Below are 11671 nucleotides of genomic sequence, written 5' to 3' on the forward strand. Positions count from 1 at the left end.
AACAAGGGACCACCCAAACTGCCCTCTTACCACAGCCTGGAGAAACTATACTAGGAACTCACACCTTCTCAGCCACAATAGCCCCCTCTCATCAGAGTATTCCCAGGATAAGGAGCTAGTGAGCCTCCACCTCATGGCATCCCAAGGATGTGACTCCAAGGGAAGATTCCTCTTTGGTGTTGCTCCTTTGGCAGCAGCCCAGCACTGCAGCTCAGCCTCAATAAATATAGGAAGCCCTAAAATGAGTGGAAATACTTTGGGGGGGGGCGGGTTTGGACAGGTCGGCAGCACTCCCTTAAGTAAGCTCCTTGGACCTGCCCTGTTCCAAAAATGAGCATTTCCTCTCATTTCTGGCTGGTCCCCAAAGCATTAAATGGTTGGTCTCGTGGGGACATGGCAGAATTGGTAGGGGCACAGTAATTTGTGGAGTTGCATTGTGTATGGAAGTGTTCAGCCCATGTCCTCAGGACACCAGTTTAGTCATGTGAGCTTACCCTGATATTACCCAAATCACAGAGCTGCTCAGCCATGGCATTTAGCTGATTGCTCTGCTACTGTTCAATATATTGTATCGGGCTATTCAGGTGTGTAACACTTAAGATACGGACAAAATGACCTGGATCTTTGCTTACATTTACAAAAAGCAACATAGTTTCAAAATTACATACGTTCTTGTGAGATTAAAATCAGACTTTACTTTGTTTCTGTAGGTTAAATGTGACCATTACTGGCCCTTTGACCAAGATTCCTTATATTATGGGGACTTAATAGTCCAGATGCTATCTGAGTCCGTGCTCCCAGAATGGACAATAAGAGAGTTTAAGGTTTGCAGTGTAAGTATATATAGCTATTTTAGCAAACTTTCTGAAAAATAAAGTCACACCGTTAGAATTTATTATTAAATGCTGATCTGGTTCCTTGTGGCAGAAGTAATAGACTTAAACTGTAATCTTGTATCCATTTACATAGGTATAAACCCCAGTGAATTCAATAGAACTTACTTCCAAATAGAGATGTGTAGGATTGCTCTGTGGAACCGGTTTCTCACATGTAATTCAATGACATGAGAGGATAACCTGGTTTCCACATCACAGTGGCCATTCGAGTGTTATTTACCCCAGGAATTGCCAGGGACAAATGGAGTGTGGGAATAACATACAAGCAATTCCAGTTTAAACAACCCAGGAATGGCTGCTGTGGTGTGTAAACCAGGTCTGTGCTTGTGTATTGAAAAAGCATGCATGTCCTGCTGGTGTGGCAGCACAGAGACCTTTAACAGCTAAATCTCTGAACTGCCAGATCTGACTAGTGTGCAGTGCAATGTGGCCTCAGTGCTGCTGCGTCATAAACTTCATTATAACTACCTGCCTCTCTGCCAGATCCTTCTCAGCATATTCATATTTTCTGGTGTGATTCAGAGGTATTTGCACATTGTAACAAACTGTCCTCTATGCGTTGTACAGCATCTGCTTCCTGTGTTTAATTTCCCACTATGCACTCCATTGACCTTGCAGGAAGAGCAGCTTGACTCCTCTAGACTTATCCGTCAGTTCCATTACACTGTGTGGCCAGACCATGGTGTACCAGAAACGACCCAATCCCTCATCCAGTTTGTGAGAACTGTACGAGATTATATTAATCGAACACCTCAAGCTGGTCCCACCATTGTACACTGCAGGTATGAGCAGAACAACAGCCCTTTGAAGAATTGGTGGGTGGGCTTCCACAATTAATTGGTTTTCAAGCTTCATTGAGGAGATCACAGAATCATAGAATAGCAGAGTTGGAAGGGGCCTACAAGGCCATCAAGTCCAGCTTAAGTCTTCTCCAACAATAGAAAGTAGCCACCATGAAATCATTCTTCCAGTAATGGCCAGTGAAGGGTATTGAGAAGTTAACCTGCTCCTTTCCCAGTTAAAACACAAAGGCTTAAATAGTATGGAACTGAAAAATAGAAAAGAATACAAACTGTGGCTCAACTTGAGCTACTAGCATATAATAATAGCAAGAGAGAGAAAATTAATCTGAAGAGGCTCTGTTTCCATTTTCCTTTTCAGTGCTGGAGTTGGTAGAACAGGAACATTCATGGCACTGGATCGAATTCTTCAACAATTGGACTTGAAGGATTCCGTGGATATTTATGGGGCAGTGCATGATCTGAGGCTTCATAGGGTTCACATGGTTCAGACAGAGGTAAGTCTTAGCTAGGTAATATCATTATTATAATCGCAAAATAACAATATCAAGCTAATTATTAAATTGTTTAATCCTGCATAACAGTAACCTCACAAGAAATGCAGCATGTCACAATAAGGAACGCTAAAGCAATTTTCACCAGCTCTGGCAAAATGTCAATTTCACTATCCATTTATACAGAGAGTAATTTGAAGGCACTTGAGAAATACTTCAGACAAATAACTAGGGATTCTTTTTTACCATGGATGAAACAGGGTTCAATATTTCAGAGCATTAGGCTTGGTTGTTCAAAAGATGAGACGTACTTAGGAGCTCTGAATGTGCGTGCTTAGAAAACCATCAGACAAACAGGCAGAGATAAAGAAGGATGCACACCTGAGCATACATAGGCTGGCAGAGGGGGCGGGGAGAGAAAAAGAGTTTGCCTTCTGTGAAATAGGCCTCTGTTGGTGCTGAAGACAGCATGTTCAAAGGTTTAGGATGCTTCCACATGAGGCTCTTATGGTGCCATCACAGATGTTTATGAGGGGACCAGATGCTGTTGTCTTCTATTAGTGACCCTCCTGATTTTATATACCATTCCTTCCATCTTTTCCCCTAACACAGAAATTTTGTTAAGGAGAAAAAGACGGAACAGGCACACTTCTGGTTGTTAAAGCTGAGACCCCTCCTCTGCCATGTACGCAGTCTTTTGGGCAGGTAGCTTGTCCTCTGTGATGAGTCATGCCTTCCATGGCAACCATTTTGTGGTGGTGTATGGGACAATTTCTCAAATTACTAAATGTGCCCACAGCCCCAAAAGGTTGCCAACTCCTGAGATGTAGAGACTTATCTGTGAATTTATTACTTAGCAGCAATTTATACCAGTTTTGAATATTCTCCTCATTAACCAAGTATGTCCTGCCATAGTTCATTATTATGATATTTGAAGGAGCAGATTAATCTTTTCTCAACATTTTGTGCAGAAGTGGATAATAGAATTAGGTGAGTAGGGGCCCTTCCACACGTCGTCCCCAGAGCGCATCTATTCGACCCCAGTGCACTCTGAGGACGATCGTGAAACTTGCCTGTAAAAGAAACGACGAAAAGACGTCCTCTGCGCTGGCGCCGCCGCCGCTGCTACCCAGCTTCCTGCTTCCCACCCGGGACGGATAGCTCAGCGGAAGAAGGCGGAGGAGAGAGCGGAAGAAGCTCTCTCCCCCACCTTCTTCAAAAAAAGCTCTCCGAGTTGTCCGGGGAGCAGGAAGCTGGGTAGCGCCGCCGCCGCCGGCGAGGACGTCTTTCCCAGCTTCCTGCTCCCCGGCCGGCTCGGAGAGCTTTTTTTGAAGAAGGTGGGAGAGAGAGCTTCTTCCGCTCTCTCCTCCGCCTTCTTCCACTGAGCTATCCGTCCCGGGTGGGAAGCAGGAAGCTGGGTAGCAGCGGCGGTGGCGCCAGCGCAGAGGACGTCTTTTCGTCGTTTCTTTTACAGGCAAGTTTCACGATCGTCCTCAGAGTGCACTGGGGTCAAATAGATGCGCTCTGGGGACAACGTATGGAAGGGCCCTCCATTCTTATATTTAAAAATGGGAGGGGGGGGACTCTGTGAAGTCAGTCTCATAATGTTATTCAACCTGTTTGACCCTAGAAAAAACAGAAGCAATTTGTACTTTTCTGTGCTACCTTAGGAGGTATTGCATTTTCAGCCTAACCCAAAATAAACTATGATGCTATTGACTTTAATGCACCATTAGTACCATGAATTTGGTGCTAGTGTTGATAAGGACGCCTGTACTTGCTTTACATGCTTTTATTGCAGTCAGCCTTGCCTTGCCATTGTGCATTATGAATGCTGGTGTTAAATCCTGGAAAGCATGCACCTTCTACCAGTATATCGTCCCTCACCAATACAGAACTGGTAGAAAACATGGGGAAAGACAAGTAGAAAGACTGAAAGGATGAGAAAGACTTTTAAACACTCCTTCATATCCTGGGGATGGGGTGGGAGGAAGGACACATAACAATTAGCAAAACTGTGAGGGGCAGGGGTAGGGGGTTTATCACAGTAACCTCTTCCCTAGGGTCCTGCAATCCTTGGTTAGCATAAATTCTTCCTGCTTGACTGTTGGGAATTTCTCTCACACGCTGCCTCTGCCACCACCAAGCCAGATGCAATGACAGTGGGACTATTCTGGAAATAACAGAGAAACTGGATGTCTATTTAATTTACCAACCTGTGGCCATGTACAAATCCATGTGAATCTCCGCTATGTAGTATTAAGCTTGGTAATGTCTGGAAGTGCTGCAGTGTCGTTGCTTGGAACATGATGTAAAATCAGGATGCTTCATAATAAGCTAGATGCTCTCGTAAGCACAAAGCTAAAGTTCCAACAGGCAGAACTGAGAAGTCTCAGTTCTGATTGGGGGTGGGGATAAACACTTCCATGCAAGCGCTAAAATGATTGTGTTGCAAAAGTGACACCTTAGTCACCAGGCTATCATCACTCTATTGATAATAAATCATATTAATAGTAAGATTTAAAAAACTCTCATTATTATTAATTGAATTAGCTAACAGGGTTGTTCTTCCTTCCAAGGCAGAAAAGTGAACTAATTTGTTTTTAGATAGAATAATAATAATAATAATAATAATAATAATAATAATAATAATATATTATCTGGTATAATGGAAGGAGATGACCTAGTAACAATTTGCCTTTGACAACATTGAAAATTCAACAGATGCATTTAAACTAAGAAGTGGGAAAGGAAGAAGAGAACGAGACCTCTGAAATCTTACTGCTTGTGTTGAGATTTGGTGACTAATTTCTTCTGTCATAGAGGTTCAAGTGACATTTCAGCTCTACCTAGTATGGCCATAGGCTAAGATATGGTGTTCAGCCATGTAACACAATTCAGTTAAGTCAATTCATTGCACAGTTAGGACTGTCCCAGTTCTACATTTCTGGAGCAAGAGGCCAGGCTTTCATAACAAGTAAGTGGTCTACAAAGAATCACAGATGCGGGGTTGGGGTTAATAAACAACAAGGAAATACACACACACACACACACACATGATCTGTAGTCCAACAGGTTCAAGGCTGGAACAACCATCATGAAACATCCAACACAGCACAAGTGTGCAACTGGGAGTAGTTGACCTCACATTGCCATGTTGTAGAGGAGAGTTTTGTGGTTCATCCTCCAACCCTATTTTTTCCCTTAAGGATCCTTCTTAGGGATTCTGTCTCCTTCACAGCTTAAATCATTTGGGGGGGGGGGAAGAGAAAACTTCCTCCACTGAAGATCCCAATTAACCACTCCCAACAAGATTCTTTAAACTGTGAAGGAGGCAGACCCCTAACAAGTACTGGGGTGGGGTGGGGTATTTCTGATGAAACAAACTTTTATTAACCCTTGGCTATGCTCTCCCTTATTTTGACACGTGCTCTTCCCTCTTTGTAGTGCCAGTATGTATATTTACATCAATGTGTGAGAGATGTCTTAAGAGCAAGAAAGCTGCGCAGTGAACAGGAAAACCCCTTGTTCCCAATATATGAAAATGTGAATCCAGAGTATCACAGAGGTAAGGCTGAATTTAGTGAGCATTTTAAAAATCAATAATTATTTTCCCTTAATATACACATAGTGTAAATTCATCAACATTTTGCTCTGGTTAGTGATTCCCACCCCCGTGTAAGCAGGTCTCCCCATATAGGAAAACAGTCACCTGATTCATTCAGTATATATATGCACAATTTTGCACGTTAAGGATTGTACTGAGAAATCTGGCAACATATTCTGTTTAATGGAGGGCAGGTCAGGTCCACTCGACATGTGCAGGGAGTTGCCATGGGCTGGGAAAGAAAGTCACCACCGCAAGCAAGGCAGTTGTGTGCGTTGATCCTCAATGCCTCACCTTGTTTTTTCTTCTTCTGTCACTCCGACAATTCCTGTGAACCTACTGCTCTCAATTAATATTCCTTATGTTCATGCCATTATAGCCCACTCCACCAATGTAGTCCCATTGGAATAGGTGAGAATTTAATTAAAGTTCCAGTATTTGGAATCAACTCTTACGGATGTTTCTTGCTGTCCTCCAACTCAACATAACTACCTTACTATATGAAAAATCTCCAAGTTCAACAGTGCCTTAGCCATCTTGCCGTTCTTCCAAGGTTGCCTATGTTGCACTTTAGCTCACTTAGAGCCATCCTACTTTCCCATTCTTATGCCATAATCTCTCACGCTCTGAGGTTGTAAGCTTTCTGGAGGAGGAATAATATATTGTGGTAATAAAATACTGGGTATATTTACTATAACGAACTAGAGGTCTTGTTAGGAATAAACTGACTTGCCCTTCCATTTTTCTTTATTTAGTATCTTGCACCTGAACAGGAAAACACAATAAGAGGATTTGCAAAATGCTTCTTCCCAATTTGCACTTTACAGTGGAGATTTATGCAATAATCTGTCTTGACCCTGTTCAGACGACATGCTAAGCCATGATGGTTAGGCATTTTGAGCTAAACATTACGGTTTAGCATGTCATGTGAACCATGGCTTAGCGAGTCATGGGAACCATTCCTAAACATGGTGGCCACCCAATCATGGTTTAAACATGCTCACTAAGCAAAGCGGTTAGCGGCCTAAAATTGGCTTAGCATATTGTTTGAACAGGCCCAATATATTTTACTGTCCTACTGCAAAACACCCAGTAAGACTGTTTTGTTTTGCTTTTAGCCTTGCTGAGTAAGTGATGGTGCAGCATGGTTTTAAAACATTCACAGCATCAGTTCCCATTTAGAGCCTTACTTGAAGAGATGAATGAACATCACTTTGCAATGAGAGGGGGAAATCTGTGTATGTCCAGTTGTTGTACTTAGGGTATAAACCCTTTATCTAATTTATACCAGTTGCACTTTCATGGCTTTCCATCCTATGAATGATAACTTGTTAAAGCTTCTGAGAATTCACTGTTACAGGTTATTTATTATTTTAGAATTTACTTTGCCACTTCCCACAAGGCTTGAGATGGGTTACAATACTAATGAAAACCGTAAAAATAAAAAGAATTGAACTCTAGTAATTCTCACAAAATTACATTTCTCAGGGTTCCCTAAGGATGATTTAAACTAGTTTAAGGCTTCCATCTTATACAGTGTAGACATATTGAACTCAATGGGGCTTGCTTCTGAGTAGACATCTTTAGGATTGCACAGGGGTTCTATACCTTTAGCAGCTGTGTGATAAGCAGAAAACCAGCATATGCCAGAAGTACCTTCCTTTGCTGGGTTTCTGGGTTTCAACTAGGTATAAAGACACAGCAGTCTTGTCAGGGCAGGGGTTGGGGGGAATTGAATATTTTGCCCATTGTTCTAAAACATAATTGCCTCGTTCTTCTTTTGCATACACGCATACTTCAGGTCTCCAGCTATCACTATAATAAGTCCATAGGATCATATGCACTGGCTTGCATTGGAAAGTTAAAAACAAAATCACTTTGTATTTTCTAATTGCACTTTTCTTTTGATTTCAGATGCTGTTTATTCAAGGCACTAATGTTCTAACAGATTCCTGCTTTTCGCAGTCATGTCTGTTAGCTATTTTTTAATTTTTAAAAAATATTTTATGCACTACAAAAGTGCCAGACATGTTTGAAGCTGTGTATAATTTATTGGTCTGGTGACATTTTAAAGTATATAATTTAAATATAATGGATATTGTTGTATATAAATGTATTTAGATATGTAAATATGTATGTTATCTATTTTATAGTAAGCTTCAGATAATACTATTTTTCCATGCTAAAGTTATTTTCATGAATTATTCCCTATAAACTATCTTATGCTGGAAAACTAACAAGACTTCTAAATGTGAAGAAATTATTTACACTATACTTCAAAAATTGCTTACCTCTAAGGCAAGTTGTGCATCCTTCACATCATGATATAGTCACTCCTTGCGTGTGCATGAGATATGAACTGCACATATTAGGGTCCATGATTCCTTGCACATGTCAGGATCTTTAGACTTGGCAAAGGGAAGAGAACAAATTAGACACACAGGCATAGCTGGGATAATAAATTGGCCACAATTTTACTCCCTTGAATAGACTTGACTGTGGCGTAGGGCATGGATTCTGTCCTTGGCCAGCCCACCTGTTGACTGTTTCCCCTTCCTGGCCCATATGCCAGGAGCACTGGTGGTAGACTGCACAACATGGCACAGACCTCAAAAGAGAACCCCTTTCCACCATCCAGGACATGGCCATTTTGCAGCCTCCGTGCTGGTCTGGTCTTGGTGTCACATCCAAGGTCTTTTACAGGGATTCTCACTGTGGGGAGCAGGGTGGCCAATCACACTCCCCCTCACCAATGGATCCAGCTCAATGCCTATCACGCCACACACCACACGGGAGGTCTGCCTTTAAGAGCCTTTTCTGGGTCTGCTTCTTTGGCTCCACCCCTTCAAATCACTGATTGGCTCAGCAGTCCCCTCCAGGGAAGGAGATGATGATGATGATGAAGTTGTGCAACTGCTCCTCACTGGCCTTTCTCCCTTCGCTGTTGGGCTGCACACCTCCACAGTCACAGCTTCCCATTAAGAGGAGAATTTGGCTTCATGTAACATGCCAGTCAATCAACTTCTTCCCCTGTGTCAGGGAAACTTTAAGAATTTTGTTGTTGCTTCTGAATTGTAACCATAAAGCATTATCTCAAACATCCTATAGCATCCAGTACTATGCTGAAAAAAGCACTTCTGGCATCAATATGCAATTCGTTTCCAATGTGACCCTGTGGGCTGATCAAAGTTGCTCAACTTTAAGAATAGACTTTAATTTGCCATTTTTATAAAGATGCTTTAATTAGCCATTTTTTATAAAGATGCTGCAATATGTTAGAACAATAAGGAACGGATGCAGGACATTAAAGAGTTATATTAACTAAAAGATATTTGCTTAATGGGCCAATAAGGTGAGATTAAGTTGTTTCCAGTGGTAACACTAATCTCACATCCTGACTATATAACAAGCACACAGCCTGATCTAAAAAGTGCATTCAGTGAATAATCACATGCAGAACTCAATTATATATAGATGCTGGCATTCTACATGCAAAGCCTGGGACATTCTTACAGCATATTGAACAGATTTTTAAGACAGACCAAAAGTTTGATAATGATAGAAGAGGCTAGGATTTCCTCAAACTAGTAAAGGCACAAAGTCCATCCTCTCTACATGTGGAGCGCCACGGTTCTATACGCAGAGTGAATGAATTGTAGCCATTTTTTATCATTTTAATTCATTGCAAATTGCTTTCCCTTTCCAAAAGAAGCTGGGGGAGGCAGGGAGGAAATGGCTAAATTTCATTTTTATCGAATGTGATGTTTCTGGAAACAGTCTACATGAGGAAAGCTTGTAGCATTTCATATACCTGTTTACTTCATTTGTATGCCACCTTTCCAACAAGATGCCCAAAGTGTGTACAAAACAAAGAATAACATTTACAGGAGAAAGTAATACCAATAAAATCAAATTTAAACAGCAACAACAACACATAAAAAGAAGTAGTAGCAAACCAGGAAAGAGATCAGTTTCAAAACCTTCCAGTACAGTCCTATATATGTTGACTCAAAAATAAGCCCCGTCGAGTTCAGTGGGGCTTACTCTCAAATAAGTGGCTATAGGATTGCAGCCGTACAAGGCAATCAGATACTGTATACTCAAAAGTAAGTCACCTTAACGAAGAAAGGCTTCAATCCGATGGTTCCTGTGACATCGAGCAACACTCCTCCCTATTGCTGCAAAAACTTCTGTGGCCCTTGCCTTCCCAACATCAGAGCTTTGGCATTGGTAAAGGCAAAAGGGAGGCATTCCATACACATGTCAGGGTCAGATCAAGGGAAAGCTTGTACTTATAAGATTTGTATTATTATTATTATTATTTATTTATATAGCACCATCAATGTACATGGTGCTGTACAGAGTAAAACAGTAAATAGCAAGACTCTGCCGCATAGGCTTACAATCTAATAAAATCATAGTAAAACAATAAGGAGGGGAAGAGAATGCAAACAGACACAGGGTAGGGTAAGCAGGCACAGGGTAGGGTAAAACTAACAGTATAAAGTCTGCACAACATCAAGTTTTAAAAGCTTTAGGAAAAAGAAAAGTTTTTAGTTGAGCTTTAAAAGCTGCGATTGAAGTTGTAGTTCTCAAGTGTTCTGGAAGAGCGTTCCAGGCGTAAGGGGCAGCAGAAGAAAATGGACGGAGCCGAGCAAGGGAAGTAGAGGCCCTTGGGCAGGCGAGAAGCATGGCATCAGAGAAGCGAAGAGCACGAGCGGGGCAATAGTGTGAGGTGAGAGAGGAGAGATAGGAAGGAGCTAGACCGTGAAAAGCTTTGACTCACAGAATTGGGATAAATATATGCCAGCCCTGTAGCTGGTGTTTATAACTTCTCTCCCATTGCAGCCAGTAAAAGAGAAACCAGTAAAAAAGAAAAGAAAAAGCCTCTGTTCTCTCCCTTCTGCTTTGCTGTCATGAGCCTGGTAGGACTTTGGATAAGGTGATTTTTCTGCATCTGGATCTCCCCTACTGCCCCCCCTCCCAACACACTTACTGATTGGATTGCTCTGAAAATGACTTTATTTACATGATACAAGGCAAGGAGAGAGGTATCCTGCCAGGCTTCTGTAGGGAGTGTGTTTCACTCCAAGTAGGCCACTACAAGGAAGGACCTACATCCCCTAACAGATGTGACTGCTCAGAAGGAAGGGGGATCTGCCCAGAGAACATTGGTTATTGTGCAGATTAAAAATATAATAAAAAGACATTGAGCAGCGCCTCCCCAGATAAACTATAGTGATGGACATTGTGTATAGGGAGTAAATTCCAACCCCACTGCACAGAGACATATTTAATTTGAGAGTAAAAGCTGATCAACATGATCCAAAACTGCCCTGAAGATTGTGGGCAATTTGAAGCATGTTACAACTGGCTATGTAGTGAAATGGTCATCCAATTACTTTCATATACTAGCATCTGTTTTCAGTGTGTGGTAAAAACCCTAATTTCTTTCTATTCTTCAAATCACACATATAAAAATTGATCAGGCAGAGTTTTGTATGACCCCTTCTACAATTTTCCAACAGCAATGCATTTTGTTGGTATTCCGTGTAGTATTCCATAACAGTAGCTGTTTTGTATAACCTTTCCCAAAATTCTCCCAGAACATGTGGTTGTTGAATGGAAGCACAGAATGTCCCTTCAAGGCCCTAGTCTCCTATATATTCACTGCCTTTGTGGTCACTGGAGGACATTGAAAGATCAGCAGGGTTCTGTCATACATGCTTTTGGCTGTGTTACTAAAAACCAGGTAACCATTGAATCTATTTAAACTGGTTGGATGCAGGCTCACATGAGCAGAAAATCAAATTTAGAATCATTTGTTGATCCTAAGAGAAAGAAAATGGGAGCCAGTACAAACCCTTTGTCACC

The 11671-nt window shown here is 41.6% G+C and overlaps 1 protein-coding gene across 3 annotated transcripts in view; it reads left to right on the top strand.

Annotated features, from left to right (window-relative positions):
* The window catches only part of PTPRB (protein tyrosine phosphatase receptor type B), an 80542-nt gene extending 72274 nt beyond the window's left edge, over nt 1-8268 (top strand). For 2 of the 3 annotated variants that reach the window (XM_063133891.1, XM_063133890.1), the window contains 5 exons: nt 711-833; nt 1515-1678; nt 2058-2193; nt 5638-5758; nt 7712-8268. In XM_063133891.1, the coding sequence (XP_062989961.1) occupies nt 711-833; nt 1515-1678; nt 2058-2193; nt 5638-5758; nt 7712-7734 (567 nt within the window). In that variant the 3' untranslated portion in view covers nt 7735-8268. Of the gene's footprint in view, nt 1-710; nt 834-1514; nt 1679-2057; nt 2194-2802; nt 2840-5637; nt 5759-7711 lie in introns of those variants that run through there. The other variant, XM_063133888.1, reaches the window with a different exon arrangement.
* The last annotated feature ends 3403 nt before the right edge of the window (nt 8269-11671 follow it).

The sequence above is a fragment of the Elgaria multicarinata genome, chromosome 9 (genome assembly GCF_023053635.1).
Source record: "Elgaria multicarinata webbii isolate HBS135686 ecotype San Diego chromosome 9, rElgMul1.1.pri, whole genome shotgun sequence".
In the NCBI taxonomy this organism is placed as follows: Eukaryota; Metazoa; Chordata; class Lepidosauria; order Squamata; family Anguidae; genus Elgaria; species Elgaria multicarinata.